We start from the raw sequence: 23,688 nt of genomic DNA, 5'->3' as shown, positions 1-23,688 counted from the left end.
TATATACTGCAGCCTAGAATGGAGTAAATAATAAATCGAGACCACAGAATCAATGTAATATTTGGCTTGCAAATATTATGACAACTACATGCAACTATTATTTTAGAATGTTCAATAGTCTCAAATTGTATATTTAGTTCCTAGTTTAGAAATAAAGGGAAAAAATTAGACTATATTTTGTCCTAATTCAATAAATCCTGTTGATTACCATGAATTATACACTGTCCTAAAATTAAAGTAAGAATATCTTATCAGGGAAGCCATAGTAAATCCACAATTTGTTCAGAGCCACCTCCATCATCACCAAAAGTAATACAACATAATCAGAAGTAATGATAATCAGCATCTATAATAAAATAGAGAAATCAATGTTCCTGGTGTTTATAATTTAAAATGATAAATTAATCACATTATTTGTCTCAATTTGTTTTCTGACCACACTAACCTGACTTTAAAAGAAAGATTTTAATCTATGAACTCTCAAGAACAAATAAGCAAGTAAGAGGTAATTTGCAGGAATAAAAAGTGAACAGATAAAAGGCACATAACTAAGCAGGATGCATAAGATTGACATCTAAACCTAGAGGTGAGTCATCAACAAGTGAACCTGAAAAATGTCAAGCAAACATCAGAAAAGAATGAGAAAAGCAAATAGCCTGGAATTTATTTCAGAACCACAAGACATCCTAATTCAGACAAAGCATCTGAGTCTGCTCTTGGCATGTATTAGCCAAATACTAAAGAATTAATCTTTGGAGAAAAGCAATCAGACACACACCAGTTCCTGCTGAGGGACCTTCTGAAAACAGAAGAGTAAAAAGAAGTCTGCACCAAAGGATTGGATAACTAAAGTTTTTTTTTTTCACTACTCTGACCTCAGAACTCTGACACTCAGAATTATAAACCAGAGCAGGAAACTTATGAGCTGTTATCACAAACCAATCATTCCAATAGAGTGACTCTTGGGAAGTACCTTAATAAAATGGCTTGATGCTACCTCAGTCATCTTAGAACCTAACCCTTCTGTCAACAAATTGCATTCAGGAGCAGTCAGGTTTCTAATACTTCATTCTGAAATACAACCAAGTCATAGATTTTTTTTTAAAAAAAGGGTAAAAATACATAAAAGGACTTAAAAGATATGTGCATAACAATAAAAGTTTTAAAATCCATACAAGTAGAATCTTACAAAACAGTAGAAAGATGGAGAAAAAAATAATACCTCAAAATATTTTAACATAATTTTTCAAAATGATGATAAAACATCAAGCTATCATTTCAAGATCTAAAACCTCAGATAGAATAAATGCCAGGAGAATACACTTGGACATTTTCTAGTAAAATTTCCAAGAAGAAAAAAAATGCAAAAATGAGAGAAAGAGGGAGGTCGGAAGATTTTAAAAGCAGGTAGAGATTTTTCAATTTGAAAGGGGACATCATGACTATTTAGGTTGACCTTTCAACAATAACTACAAAACCTAGAAGAAAATAAGATAGTGTCTTTAAGATACTGAAGAAAATAATTGTCAAGCTAGCATTTTATAGTCAGTGAAAGTATCATTCAAAACTAAAGACAAAAGATATGTTTTCATATAAATAAAAACTAAAAATTAGGATAGGGATATAGCTCAGTAGTAGAGTGCTTACCTAGCATATCCGAGGCTCTAAAAATTAGGTTAGGTATGTAGCTCTTTAGTAGTATCACCAACTAACCACCAAAAACATCACTAAAAATTACTTTTTTTAGTGGAGGGGTACTAGATGGAATGCTAACATAAGTTTTTAGCACAAAAGAAAAATAAATAATATTCTACAGGATCAAGCAAACAAACATGCTTATAAAAAGTGGGAAGGCATGAGGAAGATCAGAAAAAGCAAATATGGTACATGTAAATGAATGTTGATATTTTAATGTTAATATTACTCCTGCAATTTTAAATATGTAGAAATAGAATAGGTGATAACAAAAAAAATAAAAGATTAAAGGTAAGTAAATGAAATTAAAGTGTTATAAAATCTTTGCAATGTCAAATAAATAGAGAAATGCTATTTTAAGATAGAATGTAATAAGCAAACGCTGTATGTACCCTTTAAAGTAATAAAAGTACTCAAGGAGAAATAAAAGAAAAATGTAAGAACGTGTATCTAAAGAGTTAGTTGATGAGAAAAATTTAATAATAAAAATATAGTTTTAAAAGGAAATAAGAAAAGCATGAGCAGGGACAAACAATGGATAAAAACAAGTAGAAAGACATGATAGAAGATTTAAGCTGATATATATCAGTAAATATATAAACATAATTGGACTAAATACTGCATATAAAAGATGTTCCAAATATATAGAAATATAAAGCTTAACTACTTGCTACTTATAATAAACACATCTTAAGTATTAGATGTTAGAAAAATTAAGAATAAATGGATGGAAAAAGACATTTAATATCTTCAGAACCCAAGAGCAAGCTATTATGACTACACTAATGCCAAACATGGTAGACTATAAATAAGACACATTTCTGCAGATAAAGAGGGATATTTAATAATGATAAAAGGTCCAATTCATCAGAAAGATAACAACTCTGTATTTCTAGTCACCTAACAGTCAAAATATAGAAAGCAAGATTAAAGCACTAAAAGGAGAAATAAATTTGTTTTTAACTTATCTCTTTAAGTACCAATAAAATAAACAGGAAAAGAATCATAAGAACAGAGAAATGTGAAGAAAATTCATCAGCTTCATCTAATTTATGTGGACAGATAGTATGACAAATCACTAAAGAATACACATTATTTCCAAGTGCCCATAAAACATTTAGTAAAATAGATCAATCATATGTTGGGTCCTATCATGAATCTTAACCAAATTAAAAGCTCTAAGATTTATTCAGAGTATGTGCTCTGACAATAAAATGAAGTAAGAAATCAATTACAAAAAGACAACTAGAAAATCTCCAAATGTTTGGATGATAATCCACATTATTTTAAACAACCTATGGCTAAAGAAAAAGTTGCTCTTTAGATACATGTTCTTATATTTTTCTTTTATTTCTCTATTTCTCCTTGAGTACTTTTATTACGTTAAAGGGTTCAGCATTTCTATATATATATATATATATATATATATATATATATATATATATATACACACACACACACACACACACACTGGGGATTGAACACAGGGGTGCTTAAACACTTAGCTACATTCCCAGTCCTTTTTAGTTTTTATGAGTCAGGGTCGCTATACATTGCTAAGGGTTTTGCTAAGTTGCTGAAGCTGGCCTGGACTTTGCAAACCTCCTACTCCATTGTACCAAGTTGCTGGTATTACAGGAGTGCGCGACCAAACCTGGCAGAAATTAGGAAAATAAGACAATAAAAATTAAAGGAAAATGTATTGTGTTAAAAATAAATATTTGAAAAAATATGATTGGGCTCCCTCCCTCTCCTGTCTCTCTCTCTCCCCTGATGCATACATTTTTCAAATTAAATTAAAAAAAAAAACATAAATACCACACAGAAAAATAAATGAAAGTAAATGAAAAATAAATGAGACAATCCCTCATGACATATATAAATAAATGTATGTGTGTGTACGTGTATGAGTGTTTATGATCTGATATATAGCCTGAAATTTATAGACTATCTTTTCAAGGACATTTATAGAGCAAATAGCATTTATGATACTAAAAATCACAGTACACATATAAACAATCAAATATAGGTTTCTATGTTCATATATGAATGCATATTTTATTATAAGTACATTAAATTATTAATATTATATTTATAATTATTTATATGTGCATATACATATCTGTATATGTGCACACACACACCAGACTATCATTTCAAGAATGCTTGCATAACAAATAGCCTGGAAGTTGCATAGCTTTTGGGTCACAGTGAAACTTTATTTACATTTTATGATAATAATGTTTCCCTTCTCTTCTGGAAGTAGGAAGTAAAAGAAGGGCAGGGGTCACCAGAACTCCCTTAAGTGACTGGAACATTCATAAGGGTAGTATTTCTTAGCTGAGGCATAGATCTATGCCACAAACATTGCATGCACCTGGATGCACCTCTGCATTGTCTCATGGGACTTGGCGGGGGGTGGGAGACTGTGGCAGACATGAGATGTGAAGAGAAGCTTCTAATACCTTCTGAGCTATAAGTAGTTAACTGCATAAATTCATCTGGGCTCATTGTTTCCTTACAGTCAGTTTTACCAAAGTGTGATGAGCAGTGCTGCTGCTATAGCTTGATAAAATATTGAGCACCCATTCTTCAAAGAAAATATTCAAGTATCCAGTAAGTATGTGAAAAAAGTCATTAGTCATCAGAGAAATATAAATCAAAATGTCATATGATGGCAATAAACACAAAAAATGGCCTTTTCTTTTTCAGCATTATAAATCTTCCAACAAGTTGGCAAGGATTCGGAGAAATTGGAACTCTCACAGAGGGTAAAGACTGTATATTATTAGTACCCCTACTTTGATAAAATGTTTGGAAATAGCTACTAACACTGAATATATGCATATAATATAATTTACGAACTCTACTCTTGATTAATTATCATGAGAAACATGTACATATATTTGCCAAAAGACATATATAAGAATATACGCAGCATCGTTAATCATGTAAGGTCTCAAATGGAAAGAATCCAGATCCATAAATAGTAAAATAGATTTTTAAAATGTTGCTTTATAGCAATAGAATATGCTTGCATTAGTTTTCTATTGCTACCATATAAACTACCTCAAATTTAGCAACTTAAAACAGCAAATGTATGGGCTGGGTTTGTGGCTCAGTGGTAGAACACTTGCGTTGCATATGTGAGGCACTGAGTTTGATTCTCAGCACCACATAAATAAATTTTAAAAAAAGGTCCATCAATAAGTAAAGAAATATTTATAAAACCTGCAAATTGATTATCTCACAATTCTTGTAGGTTAGAAGTCCACGATGGCTCAACTGATGTATGTAATCCTGTACTCACAAAGTTGAAATGAAAGTGTGGACTGGCTGGGCTCTTATCAGGACCTCTTGGAACTCTACATTTCCCAGCTCATTCAGGTTCTCAACAGTCTAGTTTCTTGAGGTTGTAGGACTCTTTTTTTGCTAACTGTGGGTTGGAGGATGCCTTGAGCTAGGACATCATTATATTCCTTTCATATGTTCCTCTATATATAAGAACCAGAAAGACACATTGCCTCAAAACTTATGCTTTGGAAATTTTGACCTTCCTCTATTTTACATATCCATTGGTTACAGTCAAAGAAAATTATGTTTTAAAAGTTCATGAGATTATATTACATCCAACAGGCTAATCCCCATATTTTAAGGTTCAGAACTATAATTATATCTGCAAAGTCCCCTTTGCAACTGTCCCTAATGCCCACATATTCACATGTTCCAGGAATTAAGGGATGAGCATCTTCAGGGAGACCCTTTTTCTGTCTCCTACAACTCTAAAACACGGAGAGAGAATGAACTATTACTGTACACAAAAACAAAGACAAAGTTCACAGATAGTGTTGAATGAAAGAAGCAAGAACAACATAAGCATATGAAGGATTCTATTTCTATTTAGATTTAGTTTTGTAAAGGCAGGCAAAACTAATTTATGGTGATAGAAATCAGAATATTCTTCACACTTGAGATGCAATGACTGATAACAACTCTGGGGGTTGTGCTGAAGAAAAAGCAAAATAAAATTTACTGAAAACACTTAGTGTTGTGAAATTTCATTGAGAAATTTCAACTATAATAGAGAGTTTGAGAAGAATTAATGACAGGCATGAAAAATCTAAATTAAAAAAATAAAAACATGCTAATTATTACTTACAAAGAAATAACAAGTTGAAAAAACAAGTTGTAATTATATTAAAATTATCTTAGCTACAAACAAAATTTATATATTTGTATATTGATAATATTTTTAAAGTGGTTATCAACGTATTTAAAAAATATTGTAATTGTATTGGTACCATAGAGAGGAAAGACATGTGTATGTGAGTATGAAGTCAGGTAGAAGAAAGTTAAAACTGAAACATCAGTGTGCTATTATACAGTACAGTAACTGTAGGTAACAATAGTGCAACGTACATCTCAAAAAGCTAGAAGAAAGAATTTTGTAAATTTTCTCCATAAATAAATAGCATTTTCTTTTTTTACTGTGCTAGGGATTGAGCCTGGGTCCTTGCATATACCAAGCAAATACTCTACTACTGAGCTATACCCTCAACCCTAGAAATAGCAAATGTTTGAAGAGAGAAATACATTTAATCTGATGTAAGCATTATGCAATGTATACCTATCAAAACATTACATAGTAGCCCACTAATATGTACAATTTTATGTTTTTATGTATCTATTAAAAGGACTTTTTTAAAAACCTGAAAAGTCAAGAAATAGTAGCATACATATTTTATTGAGGAATAGAAGGATAAATAATAACCAAAAATACCCTAAAAGAATTAAAGGTGCTTTCTTCTAGAGAGCAAGTGTTGATAGTGTAGAATATTCCTGAGACTACTGTTTTTTAGTGCATAAAAGTACACTTTGATATAAATAAATTCAATTAAAAAAATAAGAACCAAGATTGTAGAATCGTCTGAAATAACACTTCCACCTGTTAATGTATTTGACCTCAGTGACAAAGGGGTTGAAGGAAACTATCATGGGGATAGAGAAACTCACTCACCATAAGAGCCGCTCCTTCCAAGACAGAGTTGGTTGTTTTCTACTACCAAACACAGCACACAGTAATGCTGTCCTGGATCCCAACTGTATGTTCGGTATAGCTTATCTGACATGGAACTAGCTCTTGGGTTATCTATTGCTATTTTTCCACAAAAAGAACTGTAGTGTTGCAAATCTTGTGATTTATTTTGATTGAACAGAGAACAATCTTTTATGTGGCATAACTTTTAGATGCTTTTCAGGTCAGAGATGAGTTTTGGCAAGTTTTATTGATGAAAAGGTATCGGTGTGTTCCACAGACCAATATGAAGTCTTTATAAACCAAATTGCACTGGCTTTAAGTTGTGTGGGCTGCAGCTATACCAGTTTACTAAGTAACAATAAATAATTGTCCTATTCCATTGATCAGAAAATCAAATGATCAAAATAGAATCAAGGCTTGTGTCCAAAACTATCAAATTAATTTCTATCTCAAAATGTCTTTATTCTATTTTCTTCTTTTAAATAAAGATCAAGATTTAAAAGATACTTTGAGGAATGTGAGGAAAGATCAATCAACACATTATATAGTGTTGAGGGGGTAAAGAAAATGTATATTTCTTTTGATAATCAATTATGCACAAATCAGAGAAAACATATAATAAAGAAAAATAAAATATCTATATCACTATAACAGTATTGTTAATATTTTACATATCCATATATGTATATATGTTAAAAGTTAAAATCATACTGAATATTGCTAGTCTACTTTATAAATATGTTCTAAAGATTCTTAAACTAATAGCTACTATTCTTCAAAAGTATAATTTTCCATGGTTTAATTATTATCATATAATTATACCAAAATTTATTTCCTCATCTATTTTTGGATTTCAACATGGTTTTTAAATGTCCACCACTATAAATAATACTGAATTAACATCTTGTCTATGAATTTATATCTCATTAGGATAGATTCCTGGAAGAAGTTAATAGTTGTAAATATTTTTATTACTTAGTTACCTGACATCTAAAGATTCCTGTTTATATATTACTGAGAGGGGTGAGGTAGCTACCTCTTTAATGAACTAACACTAAGGGATTTTCAATTAATTTAAAACATCAGTTTAATAAGAAATACAGTATATCTTATTTAAATAACTTTATTTTAACTAATAGAATGCTTGTCATTTAATAATATATTCTGAAGATTAAACTTTGTTTAATAATTTACAAATATTTTCTGCTCTGTAATTTATTTTAGTATTATATTCAGTGTTTATTTCTATAGTTAAATATATGCAAATCTGATGTTAATATTTCTACTTAATTTGTGATTAAAAATATACTTTCCCTTCCCATAAGCAAAAATAGCAAGAATAATAACCTAGAAATTATTTTCTTCTTCTCTTCTTTATATTTAACGATTATATTCATCTAGAATAAACTTTATGAAAAAGATGAACTTCTTACATTTCACATGAGGATTCACCTCATTTATGGCCAATTTATATTCCATGTAAGTTTTACTTTACTTCTAATTTGTTCAAGTACATTTATCCAAAGACTTGCAAATAGAAGGTCATCAATTAATTAAAGTCTAAATGTTCACAAATGTTGACTCATTAGGCACACAAACACAAAGTACTTTTAACCAATTCTCTAAAATCTTTCTTTGAAATGTCACTGAGAATCCAAACACAAGCACTTCAAAGTGTTAAGCATAGTAAATTAATCTGCATAAATGATTAAATTATAATTATTATACAAATTATTGTACAAATATTATTACAAATTATCGAGAAAATTATCAAATGTTGCCAGTAACAGTATTAAGATATTTGTTTCCTCGAGTCAAAGATGAACATGGAAAGATATATAAATAAGATAATATTATTCATTTACTTATAATAATAATATAGAAATCAGGGCTGGGGTTGTAGCTCAGTGGTAGAGTGCTTGCCTAGCACATGTGACAGACTGGGTTTGATTCTCAGCACCACAAAAAAATAAACAAAATAAAGGTCCATTGACAAAAATAAAATTTAAAATAATAATGATAGCATAGAAATCATATAAAGCCCTACAGCAAGCCCAGAGGATATCCTTATTTGGGGCATATATGTTCTCACACATGCATATGTGGAGGAAGGGAAAAAATAGGAGAAGAAGCAGTTTTAAGAAACTAGTTTACACAGGAATAGAAATTTTATTTTAAGGAATGTACAATATTCATATGTTGTCTAAATTAAGACTTGACAAACCATGTCCTACAAGAGTCAAATCTGACTTACCCCTATTTTAATAAATAAAGTTTCCTTAAAGCACAGCTATGCCTAATTATTTGCAGATCATCTGTTGCTGCTTTTGAAACACACAGACAGAAAAAAGCACATGTGAGAGACACTATGACCTACAAAGCCCAAAATTTTTACTAATCTAGTGCTTTGCAGAAAAAGCTTACTGACACCTATTCTAATATCAATCTCAATAGTGAAAGCTTATTATTATTATTAGAACACATTAAATGTTATCTGGTCAATTGGACCACACACTGATGCTATAAATTTTGGCTCTCTTAATTTTCTCATCCACAGTCCTATGTATCTTTATTTTATGTCTCCTCTGACCAAAGGGCTTTATTGCCTTGGAAATTACTGGGAGCTGGCTTTATTTTTTAAATGGGGTGAATAGCCTGATTGTAGTTCAGTGACTTAGATTCCTATGCACACTGGACAAACTATTAGGTGTGCAAAGCACTAATCAGATGAGTCTTTAAAAGAATGGCCCAGTTATTTGTGTTGTGAACCTCTACTGATGGCTCCTGGAAGACAACTGGAAGTCAGGGGAGCTATCAAGTAAAGACTGATGCAATAAAATTAACCTGGCATCAAGTGGATAATGGATTGGGAGGTTGGTGGGGTCAAAGGTCAGTAGGTGATATGGTTTAGAGAATAGACACAGAGGGTAAAAACACAGGTATGGTCACAGAAATGCAAAAAGCAGGGTCCGAGGAATGACAAATATGAGGAAGAAAAAAAAGTCATCAGAATGGACAAAGGGAGCCTTAAGTGTGAGCCCAGAATATCCAGATATTGAGGGAAGAGTCTAATGTTGCTATTTAGATTTGGTTTATAAGTGTCAGTTTTGAGATACTATGAAACTCATGGTGTTACCTAAAATGCAACCAAATCTTGATAACATCCATCTATAATTTTTAAAAAATATCTACTTTATTCATAAGTCCTTTCTTCATAAGTCTCTTCTTAGGGCTTCTTTAAAATAAATTCCTATTCCTTTTTATCCTTCCTAAATATGAGGGTGCTACTAAATATTGCTGAATATCTAAACTATGCTGGGAATGGAATGAAGTGAGTATGCATAATCATAATGAGTATAATTAAATGAATAACATACATACATACACAAGTGAAAAGCTTGGGTGAGAGAGAAAGCATGAGAGACAGAGACAGCAGAAAAGACAGAGTAAAAGTAAAAGAAAATGAGAGAAGGAAGGAAGGAAGAAAGGAAGGGAGGGAGGGAGGAAGAAGGAGGCAGACAGAGCAAAACAAAAAAGTGAGAGAGGGGCAGATTGAGAGTGAGTTAGGGAAAGAGAAAAGGAAAGAGTGTGAAGGAGAAAGAAAGGGATAGGGAATGGAGAGGGAGGGGGATAGAGAGAAAAAGATAGAGAGAAATAGAAATGAACAAAGAAGAAATAATGAAATAGAGATACACAGAAATATAGACACAGAATTACATACACAGTTAGACCCATACGGAGAGATACAGACACACACAAGCACATGCAGGTACAAAATAAGACATCTTCACACAGGTACAGAGCCACACAGATGTTAGAGTCTGTAAACAAGTCAAAAATAACACCTGGCATTTTGCCAGGGGAATGTTAGAGTTCGTAAACAAGTCTGAATGGTGCCTGGCAAAATGCCAGAGGGAGTGGTTTGAGAAGTAACAAAAGCGAGCTATTAAGTGTGGAGATTCCTTATTGGTTGACTGATGTATCTAGTTTATGCTAATAAGATAAGCTGTGTGGAATGTATAAATACTGCTCCTGTCCTGCAATAAACGGCTCCTACTCCTGCTGTATCAACGTTCACAAGTTGTTCGTCACCCCCCGGTTATTTTGCTGCAGCCAGCCGGACTCCGGCACACAGAGGGATAAAGACAGAGATGCATGCACAGAGAAATTCTCTGTCATATGCATGGACACACACACACACACACACACACACACAAAGTGAGACATAGACCCAGAGAAAACAAAAAAGGGACAAACTAGACCCAGAAACATACACAAAGAAGATACAGAGGTGCACACACACAGGGACACACAAATAAGGAGACACTTAGAGTTGCACACAGAAGCAAAAGTACTGAGATACACAGAAAAGACACATGCAGAGAGACATTTGAGAGAGAGAGAGAGAGAGAGAGAGAGAGAGAGAGAGAGAGAGAGAGAAAGCACAGGGCAGGAACAAAAGCTGTTTGCAGCATATTAGGAAAAGCAAAGTTGGCAGACATGTATGAGCCCCCAAATCCAGGTTATTGTGTTAGTTCATTTCAATCATCAGAGTCACTGTATAAAATAACGTTATTTCCATTTGGCAAATTGGGATAATGAAGTTCAGGTCCAAGGGCACATATCATAAAGAGTCAGAATTTGAACTACATAGGCATATGCTCTATGAGGGCAGGGATGGATGCCTGTTCTGTGCTTGGCTGCACTGCAGTACCTATGATAGTGCCCACCGTAATGCCTGCAATAGGGCCTGGTGCATAAGAGGGGTTCACAGCACATATGTGGAAAAAAGGAAAGGAGGGAAAAAGGAAGGAAACCAATTCTAAAATGCTTCAAAACCCATGTTCTATTTTTCTAACCCTGTCCTCATGGTTTCAGTAATAGAAAGCCATCAATACTAGTAGTTTTGCCCTTCCCTTAGTGAATCTCAAAAAGAAAATTGAATCTTTCAGCAGTTTTAATGTTGAATACAGTTTGCACATCCACATATTGTAAGCCACTCCCAATAAACAGATAATAGTCATTTCACCTTCACCCATTTACAATTCCTTTTAAAATGTAAAAAAGAATTTTCTGAAAGGTTCAGAGCATTTAACACAGAGAAGTTCTAAGGTCTTGGATTTCAATAGACATTTATTTCCCTCTGGCTTTCAGTACCATGTCTCAGCTTGATATGATGATACCAGCAAAGGAGTCACATACACCAAACCAAGGCCTGTTTTCTTCAAAAGGCTCTTTGGGAGCTTTTTAGTCTCAGAAGTACAAGCAGAACTGCAATGCAATGAGACAGGGACTGAATAGAAGTTTCTTCCTACCAGATCAACATCTCCATCCTAGAAACAAAGCCTCTTTCTTCCAACACATGGGCTGGATTCCTGAGAATTCCAAATACATACAGGCTGAATAGTCTCTTTTAATGCCCAAGAAAAGTGACCTTCCAAGTAGTACACACCTATATTCCCAGAGACCTAGGTAGCTGAGGCAGCAGAATCTCAAGTTCAAGGGCAGCCTCAGCAACTTAGCCAGACCTTCAGTAATTTAGCAAGACCCTAACTCAAATTTTTTTTAAAAAAGATTGTAGCTGAATTACCTGTATAGACACAAAAACAAAACAAAACAAAACAGGAAACAACCTCCATAAGTTTAAATACAGGCAATTTTGTATCAACCTTAAGTTTTTAGAATGTTTGAGAAGAGAATACTAACAGATGGAGGCATGGAAAAGAAACACAAATTCATCATGAAAGCAAAAAGGCAAATTATTAGACCATCTCTGCATAACCAAGAAGAATCGGTTCCTTTGGCTTTTTGTACACCTACTGCTGCTGCGAACCATTGTAAAGAGGCATCTAATGTTTATACTGAAGGAACTTTGGTAACTGCAATTTTGAATTTAAAAAAAAAAAAATGGGGGTGGATAAAGGCTGCCAGTCAGGGAAAGCCAGTCTTAAGAAGCTTTAATGGAAATCCATGTAAACACTCAATTCAGACTGAGACTTTTGACTGCAGGTAAATCTCTTTTAGAATCTACTATTTATGTGGATATTGTCAACAAAACTGGATTTATTTTGAAAACCCCTGGTGCTGCTTTCTTTTATTTAAAGATTCCTTTTAAATAAGTGCATGGGAGGTTTCAAACAATGGCTTATGAGATGCTTAGTTTTAGTTCTCTGAGGTGAGACCCTACCTGGTTGTTCACTCTGGCCCTACCAGAATCCACTGCTGAGGTCAGTGGATACTCCCTTCACCTCGAGAAATGCTCATTGAAAGGAACAGTGGACAGCAAAAAAAGCAAGATCTCCTTTAATGGATGTGTCAGAACAAATGACTTTCTCCTTTTTCTAATCTTTAATGCCAAGAACTGCTTGTACTTGTTTTTGTGTGGAATCAACAAAAGCAGATTAGGTAATGCAAAGCTTCTTTCCTTAAAAAAAAAATCAAGTTTTCCTTTGGGCAAAGCTATATTTATTTCCATTTCCTCCTCTTTCATGAAAATTATCTTTTATGCAAAAAAGATTTATTAAGAATTAAAATTAGAAATTAAAATAAAATCAATTAAAGACAACCAGGAATTCATTTTCAGTTCTTAATTCCCTTAAATTATCTGCAGCTGAAATATTTTCCTAAAACTAGTGCAATACAAATTCAGAGAGATTAAAAAGATGTATCAGTTCATTAAAAATTCAAAGGAAAGCACCCTGAGAAAAGATTTTTAGCCAATATGACACACTATTAATACCTTTATTATGTAAAGTGAAACTTCAAACAGATATAAACTATTCTGGGCCCAAAAGATAAGTGGGTAAGACTCAGAAGAGACTTTTGGTAAAGATAACAGAGATAGAAAGCTATCTGCTTTGTAAGCTAAACAGAGAAAAATAATGCATTCTTCTTTTTAGTCTAAAAAACATAAATGACATTAAGTAATCATTTTCCCAATTAAAAACAATCAAAAAAAAAAACTTAAATGTCCTTTGAGAAGCCTGAAGAAACTGGGTTTCATCTACAATATTCAAAAGTGTCGGTATGGAGACTGGCCTGCTTGCGCTCCTCTGCTCTGCTTTTCAGAGACTTTTCAGGGGGCTTCAAGGACTTCTAGTTCTCCATGAAGCACAAGAGAAAGCCCACTGATTTTAATAGCACCCAGTACTCACAAAGAACTGTGTAATAGGCATACTCCCATGTGGTGAATGGGATTCTAAATCACTTTGCCCACCTTGAACAGAAATCTTGAAATACTCCAGAAAAATCAGAAAAATTATCCATACCCTTTAACTATTTACTTTCATTCCTGAGGCTCTATACTGGCTAAATTGCACAATGACACTAACTACAGCATTAAGTTGGTAAAATTTTAGGAAAAAAATAAAATTTATTAATTATTTATTAATACTTAGATAAATATATTACCTTAGAAGAGCTGATGTTGCTATTAAGAGGTTAGAGAGGCAACAAAAATGGCTGGGTGATGATTAAGAAATAATATAAAGAGTGTCATTAGTTAGAACCTATGTCTTGTACTATTTATAGTAATGAAACACCATTGAAAGTGGCTTTAATCTTACTGGAAGGCATTGATTCCCTAAATTAACCTAGCAGATTTCACATTACCAAAGAATACACTGAAAGCTAGGAGAGAAAATACATGAAGCTAGGGTATTATTGTTCTATTGGGTGGGACACTTCAGGTAAGACCACATCCTTATCTAAAGCAAAGTATTCTTGAAGAGAGAAAAGTTCAAAAACCACAAAAATTTTCTCTGTAACTTCATGACTTAGCTATGGATATGTGGTGTCTATAGTAATTTGGAAAATTTTTAACCAAGATAAAGAAAGAAGAAGATAGAAAAGAAAGAAGAAGATGGCTTCTCCTGCCCCAAAGAGGAGGTCAGGAGATAGACTGGAGGTGTCTTCGTGGGAAACTGCAAGCTCAAAATGAAAAGCATTTTCTTAAATCAGATTAACTAGCCAATTTCATGGTCTTCTCGGTATTTGTCTCCTCTGAGTAACCCCATATCTTTAATAAAGCCTTGCTTAGATGCCTCCAATATAATCTCAGCTATGTTGTGAATAATTAGTGAAAAAATTATGTGTCCATATTTTAACCAGAGGAAATGAGAAAAGATATCCCAGTCCACCAACTCTGCAGGAAGCAGGTGTGATGGTGGCAAAGATGGTGACAGCCCCAACCTAGAAAGGTATATATCAAAGGCCAAGATCCGGCTGTCCTGCCCCACCTGTGGAATGGGGAGGCATCCTCCACTGCCATTCTTGAAGACAATAATGTCAGTTTGATAAAGGAGGACAGTTGGTTGTAGCCTTGGGAATGTTTAGAAAAATAGAAAGTTAAAAAGTAAGTATTTGGAAAGATAAATGAGACTAGAAAAAGGAAAATACCTTCCTAGGGCAAAAAAAGCAAACAGACCAATAAAGACAGTTCAAGCTCTTGCAGCACTCTGTGCGCGTCTATTTTTCAGGTGGTGGTGATTGATCAAAAGAATATGGAAATGACTGCCTTAGGTGGAGAAAAAAGCAAGAATCAGAGCAAAATTTATCTGTAAAGTAAAGCAAAACTAAAATATATTCTAATATAATCATGTAGTCAAAAGAAAAAAAGTAGAAAAAGCAAACATAATCAGTGCCATTAGTTTTTTTTTTAAGAACAACATTTAAAGGATTTATCTATTTTATACTTGGAATAGCTGATTTCTGTAAACATATCATAGAAACTTGAACTAGCCTAAACTCCAGTGCACTGAATCATGGATGTGTTCTGTTTTGCTATAATACAGGCACATTAGTATTTTTCTGGATATATCTCTTATTATTTTCTCCATTTTATGTTTATTTTATCTTGGGATATTGCACGCATTTTTCTATTTCAGCTAAACTAGTTCTGGAAGAATGTGGAGTATAAACAAAAAATACAAATTACCTTTTCTATATATATACTTGTTCTTTCTGAAATAACTTAAGTTCTCTAATGATAAGTTGTCTTACCTTAGGTTGTTTGCAAAGATAGCGACATAGTTCTCCAATATATTGAAACACGGTCACATTATACTTCTTGCAATCATTCCAAAATTGACTTGCTGAGAATTTATTCTTTAACACACAAGTGGCACCTATGATACAAGGTAAAAACAGGCACTGGGGAAAAACTTCAAGGATATAATTAATATAAAAACAAATGGCATTTCTCTGTCTAAACATGTTTGTTCACTTCTGAGGCTTTTACAATTCATCTCTAATCATTTATATCAGGCTCATTTTAAAAACATTGATTCATAGTTCAGTGACTCTTTTTGAAATACCCATACTGTGGTTATATAGTTGATGGCAAATATGCTTTTATATATATATATATATATATATATATATATATATATATATATATCTTTTGAAAATCATATTTATATACACATATACATATATACACACATATATACATCCTACCTACCTACACACACACACACATACACACATACACGATGAAAGCAACAGTCAAAATAAGTAGAACAGCTACAAGAATTAAAGCATAACTGTATATATGTCATTTTTTTTTAAAGAGAGAGAGAGAATTTTTAATATTTCTTTTTTTTTTTTTTTTTTAGTTTTCAGCAGACACAACATCTTTGTTTGTATGTGGTGCTGAGGATCGAACCTGGGCCGCACGCATGCCAGGCGAGCACACTACCGCTTGAGCCACATCCCCAACCCAAGTATATATGTCTTTATAGAAACAGAGAATATTCACTTATTTTTGACCTTGATTACATACCTACTTTTATTTTTAAAAACTTAATGCAGATTCAATGTATCTTGAGGTCATGATGTAATAAGGTAGAGGGAATAAAATAGCACCAACAAAAAGTTCATTAATCAATAAAGAACCCAATATTAACAGCCTGATTTTTAACAAAAAGCCTTAATTTTTAAATTGGGATATAATTCACATGCCATATAATTCACAATTGAAAGTGTATAATTCAGGTTTTTTTTAGTATAGTCAGAAAGTTGTAACCATCACCACTAACTCCAGAACACCTTCATCATTCCCCCAAATATTTCACACCCATTAGTAGTCATTCTGTTGTCCCAATTTCCCTCACTCTAGACAACAATTTATATATTTTATGACTCTAATTTTGGACATTTCAGACATGTGAGATAATATAAAATTTGACATTTTGTGTCAAATTCCTTTTTTCTGAACATAATATTTTCGAGGTTTATCTATGTTGTAGCATGTTTTAGTACTTTATTTTTCTTTATGTCTGCCTTTAATTCTCTGAGAGTTCTCTCATACTGATTACTGATAGTAATTTGGCACATCATTTTTTTTAGGAGAGAGGGAGAGAGAGAGAATTTTAATATTTATTTTTTAGTTATCGGCAGACACAACATCTTTGTTTTGTATGTGGTGTTGAGGATCGAACCCGGGCCGCACGCATGCCAGGCAAGCGCACTACCGCTTGAGCCACATGCCCAGCCCTCTGGCACCTCATTTTGATTGCTATGTGAAGTCATGTTTTTTTTTTTTCAATTTTTTTTTTAGTTGTAGATGAACATAATACCTTTATTTTATTTGTTTATTTTTATGTGGTGTCAGGAATCGAACCCAGTGCCTCACACAAGCTAGGCAAACGCTCTACCACTGAGCCACAACCGCAGCCCGAAGTTGTTGGGCTTTAGTTATTTGTTCCATTCTTCCTAATTTGGCTTTATATGTGACCATCCAAACTCTAAGCAGGCTGCTTATTTTCTCTAAATTTTTTACTTCTGTTATTTCAGAATATCTAGGCTTGTCAATAATCTGCTATTGGTGTGTTGTCACTGTTACAGCACTAAAGGGTGATCCAAGCCCAGGTTTGTTCCAAATCCATACATGATATGTTTTTCAGGAAACAAAAAATAGGGTGTACCTAAAAGGTGAGGTAAATCCCAACAAGGTAAATCCCACGCCTGTTTCTGGGGCCAGAATAGGCCCAGTCACATGTGGTCAGGCAGTATAGAATTCTGCTCATCTCGGGGCAGATAAAACCATGGATGGACTAGCCCCATGTTCCTATGCCACGCATGTGGCTACAAAGGCCACCAAGATTTATCACATTCTGAGCCCACATTCCAAGATCAGCACTTCATGAAGAAGGGGCCATGGTCTATACTGCTATGGGATGTCTATTGCTGGAGTGGACTCACAGACCAAGACCTCAGTGATCAGTCACAGATGATTCTGACTGGAATCCAATAAACCAGAGCAGCATGTCTTCCCCTGGCACGTATACTGTTCCAGGAGCTCTATCCACAGGCAGGCCATGGGTGGAGACTGTTGGAATCTGCCCATACTGTTAGGTTTCATCAGTCTGTTACGCATCTTTTTCTTTTTGTTATATAAAAACTGGCACTATGGTCTGTCAATGGGTTTCCTTAGCTGTTGTGAAGATAGGTTGTTGTGTGTTTAGCTGTTCAATTTGGTGTGTCTGTGGGGAAACAATCACCAGAGAATTTTACTCAGCTGCTATCTTGTTCCAGCTCCAACAACCCAGTTTTGACCACAATGCATGTCATACATAAATATTCATACATATACAGAAAAATTTAATGTATTTAATCTTTATTTATGGAAAGTATTGATTATATTCTAAATATGCTATTTTAAATAATTATTTTTATAGTATTTTAGACATATGCAAGTAGTAATGAATGATCAGTACGTATTATTTTAGGGCTAGTAAAGAACACATAATCTTTTATGTTTATGAATGGGAGCTACTCAGTCTCAAGCTGTACTGGCTGACTTCCTGGGTGTTTAGTATGGAGTGTTTGCAAAAATGATCTCAACAATTCCTTCTCCACCCTTACCTTTGTAATGTGAATTTGCTTTTCTACCCTTGAAGAGGTGGGCTCTATCTTTCCTACACCTTGAATATTGAATTGGGGCTTTCTTTGATCAACAGAATGTGAATAAAATAATCTCTTTGACTCCCACAGCCCCCACCCCTTGAAATACTAGCACCACCATTTAAGGAATCTGGGGGAAGACCATTAGGGAATGAGCAATCATAATGAGAAAGAAGCCCAATCAAGAGCTAGCTCCAACCACATGGACAAATCCCCTAGGACTTTGACTTTTCTACTTCAGGAATTACTCTATGTCATAATACATGTTATGTATTATAATAAATATTATGTTTTAAAAATATTATGGTTATTTAATTATATTTTTATAATTATATAACAGACATGTAATCACTCTGAATTCTACTGAGAGCTTTAAATTATAATGAACACAAGTTCTAATTATTAGATATTTTGAAAACTTATTAAAAAAAAAAACTTACCCAACTCAACACATCCACAAATTCCCAGGAGAGATCCTGAGCTATGATACAAAGGAAGGGTTATATAAACAATGTCATCAGCTGTACAACCAAAAGCCCACAATCCAGCAGAACCCTTTAAAGCCTGCAAGTGACTAATCACAGCTGCTTTTGGTAGACCTGGAAGACAAGAAAAAAAAAGATATGTATATTATTTACTTTCTTTTTCTACAAGTTAACTGACTCTGGACTTTGGACATAAATAGAATCATATAATATTTGACTATCTTAGTTCATTTGGGCTACTATAATAAAATACCATAAGCTGTGGAATTTATAAACAACAGACATTCATATCTGGTATACACACACACACACACACACACACACACATATTGTGAAGCTGAAGCACTCTAAAGAAGCCACTTCTACATTAAAGATACTGCAGACTGCTGGACCTCTGCTAAGTAAAATATCATGGTTATATAGAGATGCAATATTGAAGGTAGATAGCCAGAATCATCTTAGGCTCTTTAGAAAAATAGCCATTGATTTTTAATCTTTACTTGTGACTTAACATTATCATGTCTATTAGGTAAAATCTTGGGATATCATGTTAAATTTAATTATCTCCAGCCTTCACTAACCCTATAGCTAAGGATGTTATGAGATAACAACTGAAACCTACAGAAGAGATTTTCACACCTTGTAGTAGCCTGCCTACTTAATGCCTCCTCCAATGTATCTGTTGAATGCATTTATTTATAATTTTTGTCCATAAATGTTCATGTAACATTTTATTGCTTTGTTTTGTTTTTGTACTGGGGATTGAACCCAGGGACACTTAACCACTGAGCCACATCCCTAGCCCTTTTTTGTATTTTATTTAGAGACAGGGTCTTGCTGATTTGCTTAGGGCCTCACTGAGTTCTTAGGACCTCACTAAGTTGTTGAGGCTGGCTTTAAACCTATGATCCTCCTGTCTCAGCTTCCCAAGCTGCTGGGATTACAGACATGCATCACCACATCCAGCCATGTAATCTTCTTTATGGCAGAACTTGTCACATAGGGTAACTTGAATCTGTGTTCCCAGACCATGGTCACCATATTTGACTCAGAATATAGTGTTTTTTATTCCTTATTAAAGCTGAGTTGTTATTTAATGTCATATGCACACACATATTAATGTGATATATACACTTACATAACTGACATAAAATAACAACTCTGATATATACATATATGTGAAAGAATATATATGTATTTGTGTGTACATATGAAAGAATATGTGTGTGTATATATATATGTGTGTGTATATATATATATATATATATATATATGTGTGTGTGTGTGTGTGTGTGTGTGTGTATATATATATACGAAAGAAGTCCTATGCCATGAAAGAAGTCCTATGCCATGAAAGAAGTCCTATGCCAGTGTGAACTATATAAAAAATTGAGACAAAATACATCAAAGTGTTCTATATGCTTTATAAAAGGGGCCAGGAAAGTGTGAGTTATTTTATAATTAATTTCTAGAATCTTATAGAATCTTATATCTGTATAGAAAGACCAAACTACAAAATTATATAGTTTGAGATACTGTAATTTTCAAGGACCCATATCTGCTATAAAAACTAAAAAAAAAAAAACTCTAAAGATGAGGCAAATCACAATACAAATCTAAATTATACATGAGGTAGAAGTTTTCTAGAGAACAATTCAGCTCCAAGTAGGAGTCTTTCATTCTGTCACATTTAACCCACCCTACAACGTGATCATCAAAGCATATCAGATTCCATTGTAAACAATGGTGAAGCTTTTCCATACATTCATTAACCAAACATAGCTTTCCTTTCCTCTCTAGTTTTCTTCCCTGGATCCCATGGCAACTCAACTTTTAAAATAAGATAGATAACTTTTCACTTGGAAGCAGGTCAAGAAAAGAAGGACGTTCAATCCAGCTTTCTCCCACATGCTTATGTTACCCCATTAAAGCACTTTAGTAAATTTATTAGGCATGGTCCTTTTTGATTAAAATAAACTAAATTAGGTTGCTTAATTTTAAATGAATAATCATAACACGAATTTGTTATAAATTGTACAAGGTATTTGATAGATTTTTTGATAGAAACAATGGACATGAGCTTATGCAACATGTGGAAGTGATCAAAAGTTGATAGAGTTTAGAGCTTTAAAGGAAAAAAAAATACCAGAAGAATAAAGTAAGTTTGATAAAACTACATCTTACAAACCTATTTAAAATATTTAGAAAGCATATTAACAATAAAGATCTCAAGAAGTCAAGCAGTACAGAAACATCAGTATTTATATCAATGTCCTTTCAAACTTGTATGTCCATTAAATCCTTATGAAACTTTTATTGCATTTCTTTGAAAAAAAAAATTCCTTGAGAAATAGTACATTGAATGGTTTCCAGAGTCTTTGGCTCTTCTAACCTTTGATGGTTTCATGATGTTGGAACTCTTAACATGTCCCTTGATTTGAATGGAGCATCCAGATGGGGCCAGGGAGAAAAGTGGGAATAGGGATGTGTCCAGTGATGGGGGATTAGAGGTAGATTAGGAAGGATAGAAAATGCCAAGACAAATTCAATTCAGAAGCAGAGATATTTTCTGCAATAATTTTGGAAATTGGAGAACAATAGTTAAAGAAAGAAGGAATCCATAGGAAGGAGAAGGAGAAATGAAAGGAAATCTTTTGATGGTGATGGTTAACTGGTTCCAGGCCTAGCACAACAGGCAGAAGCCTCATTTTCCTCCCACTACTTATGGCAGTGGTTGAATGTATAATTGCTCTGTCCAGGATTAGCCTCTCTTATAGGTTCTTGGGGCCACCTAATCAAGTCACCTAGTAAGACAGGATTAGTAGCTGATGGACATCAGGACAACCAGGATGGGATTGGAGGGGACAACAAGCTGTATTAAAGGTGATAGATCAGTGTGGTGAGTGATAGCACATTTAAGCTGAACTTAGGTGAAGCCTTGAAGACAGCTGAATTGCCCTCATGGAACCTCAGAAAAGCTCAGAGATATGGGAGCCAGGTTCCTCAAGACTAAGAGACCAACATGGAACTATAAAAGGTAGCTTTATGAGAAGTAATACTTAAGAAACAATTCTTCCTCCATCCTGGTAAAATACTAAGGTTTATTCTCTGGAGAAAAAAAAATATGGACTTCAGGAAGCATCAGGAAGAACAGAGGTTGATAGATAGGGGGATAAGAAAAGCATATAAATACTTCCAACTCCTCTTTAACACTCAATTGGCTCTAGTCTTCAAGATTCCTACCTGAGGAATCTGAACATGTAAAAACTGAAAGACACTGATAATCATGGATCTTTCCAAAAATGTCCTTGACAATGAAATAAGTCCCACTCAGGCTCATGGAGAGTCTAGTCATAATTTTGTTTGTTTGTTTGTTTGTTTTTGTGTGTGTGTTTTACTGTCTGTATTTTAAAATATACATGGAAATTCTCTAGCATATAAGATAGAGGCTAATCAAAAGATAAAAAAGATATTGGAGAAATCAGATAAGGTAGAGAGGAGAAATTTTTAGAAAAGTATTTTTATTAATACTCTAAAAGAAATGATACAATAAAGTATTTAAAATACAAACATACAGTTCCAAAAGAGAAATCTTCAGAGAACACAAGAGTTGGAAGATAAATCTCTCAAAAAATTATCAAAAGGTAAGGAAAGGAAATTAGATACAAAAGATTAAGAAATTAATGAATTATTCCAGGAAGATCAATCTTCAAAAATGTAAGAGTTCCAAAGATGAATGAGTGAAAAAATTAAACAAATGTAATAGAATAAGGAAATGGACAGAAAGAACAGAAGTAGGAAGAAAGAAAATGAGATGTAGAATATTCATTTTTCAAATTAAAAAGTTCCTAGAACTGGGCTGGGGATGTGGCTCAAGTGGTAGCGTGCTTGCCTAGCATGCATGAGGCACTGGGTTCGATTCTCAGCACCACATAAATGTAAAATAAAGATACTGTGTCTACCTAAAACTAAAGAAATAAATATTTAAAAAAGTTCCTAGAACTGCAGGACATGACTTCCTAGATTAAAATAGACATACTAATTTCCAGAAAAAATGGATAAATAAGACCAGTATATGTCAATGTGGTGTTAAAGACCCATGGAGATTCATAAAAGATTCTAAAAATTCCAAAAAAGGAAAACAAAAACTAAGATAAGTTACATAAGGATAAGAAAGCAGAAAGACTTCTTCAATATGTAGAGTGGAAGTCTAAAACAATAGAGCATGCCTTCAAGATCCTACTAAGAATAAATTCCAACCTAGAATTCTATACGAACTATCATTCCTGTGTAAGGATAGAAAAAGGATAATTTGGACATGTGAGCAATTAAAAAAAAAAAAAAACATACTTCCCAAATACTCTTTATCAGATAACAACTGAAAGCAGCACACTGAAAAAAGAAAAGTAAAGCAACTTTAAGGATCCCTGAATTGGACGATCAAAACAAGAGAAGGATTGAGTGAAGTTTCCAAGGTGATGGTGAGAGCAAGAGGACCAAGACCAAGAGGTCAAGATCAAAAAAATAGAGAGCATGTCTTTGGTAAAGAGGAGGCCAAGAAGATAA

At 33.5% G+C, this 23,688-nt stretch overlaps 1 protein-coding gene across 2 annotated transcripts in view; it reads right to left on the bottom strand.

Annotated features, from left to right (window-relative positions):
- Positions 1–23,688, bottom strand: part of Slc27a6 (solute carrier family 27 member 6) — a 62,665-nt gene that overhangs the window by 17,045 nt on the left and 21,932 nt on the right. For both annotated transcript variants that reach the window (XM_046460327.2, XM_046460328.2), the window contains exons 4-5: positions 19,078–19,236; positions 15,734–15,858 (exon numbers count right to left, since the gene is read on the bottom strand). In XM_046460327.2, coding sequence (XP_046316283.1) covers positions 15,734–15,858; positions 19,078–19,236 — 284 coding nt within the window. The remainder of the gene's footprint in view (positions 1–15,733; positions 15,859–19,077; positions 19,237–23,688) is intronic.

Source organism: Marmota monax, unplaced genomic scaffold (genome assembly GCF_021218885.2).
Source record: "Marmota monax isolate L192 unplaced genomic scaffold, Marmota_monax_Labrador192_F-V1.1 WCK01_AAM20220418_F8-fsc00006, whole genome shotgun sequence".
Taxonomy (NCBI): domain Eukaryota; kingdom Metazoa; phylum Chordata; class Mammalia; order Rodentia; family Sciuridae; genus Marmota; species Marmota monax.
The sequence above is the reverse complement of the archived record's forward strand: the minus strand, read 5'-3'. Positions and strand labels throughout refer to the sequence as shown.